Consider the following 672-nt stretch of genomic DNA (forward strand, 5'->3'; position numbering starts at 1 on the left):
ACAAACTAGTTAAGAGTTTTCTGCAAAACAATGCCACTACTGTTAACAACTCAGGTTATTACACAACTACTGCTACACTTAGAGTGTTGAAAATCCTTGACACAGAGGTGAACTTCGAACGTGGGCTTAGGACAAATCCGCCTGTTAAAAGCAGACAGCGCTCCCGTGCCCTCTGGCACCGGTGATCACGAAAGGGAGGGAAGAGGCCGCCCAGCTCTCTGATCTGCCCGTGCTCGAGGCACACGGCACATTTTACGGCCCCTAGAAACGACAGGAAGAGTGAGTTTTGGGATAGCGGGGAAGAGAAGCGGAGACCGCTCCTTTGGGCTCCCGGCCAGTTCATCCCAAGCCGTGGGGCTGCCCTGCACAGGGGCTTTGCCAGCACAGCGCGGCGCGTCCCGGGCCGGGCGCGGCGAGCCGGGGCACGTCCGTGCGCCTGTAGCACGGGACGGCGGGGGGGCGGCCGGTCCGGCCTCACCTGCGAAGCGGATCTTGACGAGGTCGAGCGGGTGCAGCGCCAGGGTGGACAGGACGCCGCCGCTCATTCCCGCCGCCAGGTTCTCCAGCCGCACGTGCCGCAGCAGGGACGGCGCGCGCGGCTCCAGCGCGGGCGGCTCGCGCGCGGCGCACGCGGGACCCGTGGCCGGCGTCCTGTCCACCCTGGCGCTGCAC

The 672-nt window shown here is 64.9% G+C and overlaps 1 protein-coding gene across 1 annotated transcript in view; it reads right to left on the minus strand.

Annotated features, from left to right (window-relative positions):
• The window catches only part of SLC25A32 (solute carrier family 25 member 32), an 18803-nt gene extending 18143 nt beyond the window's left edge, over positions 1-660 (minus strand). The window contains exon 1 of the mRNA XM_027657105.1: positions 479-660. Coding sequence (XP_027512906.1) covers positions 479-545 — 67 coding nt within the window. The 5' untranslated portion in view covers positions 546-660. The remainder of the gene's footprint in view (positions 1-478) is intronic.
• Positions 661-672: the final 12 nt, after the last annotated feature.

This window comes from Corapipo altera, unplaced genomic scaffold (genome assembly GCF_003945725.1).
Source record: "Corapipo altera isolate COAL_440 unplaced genomic scaffold, ASM394572v1 52b, whole genome shotgun sequence".
NCBI classification, from domain to species: Eukaryota; Metazoa; Chordata; class Aves; order Passeriformes; family Pipridae; genus Corapipo; species Corapipo altera.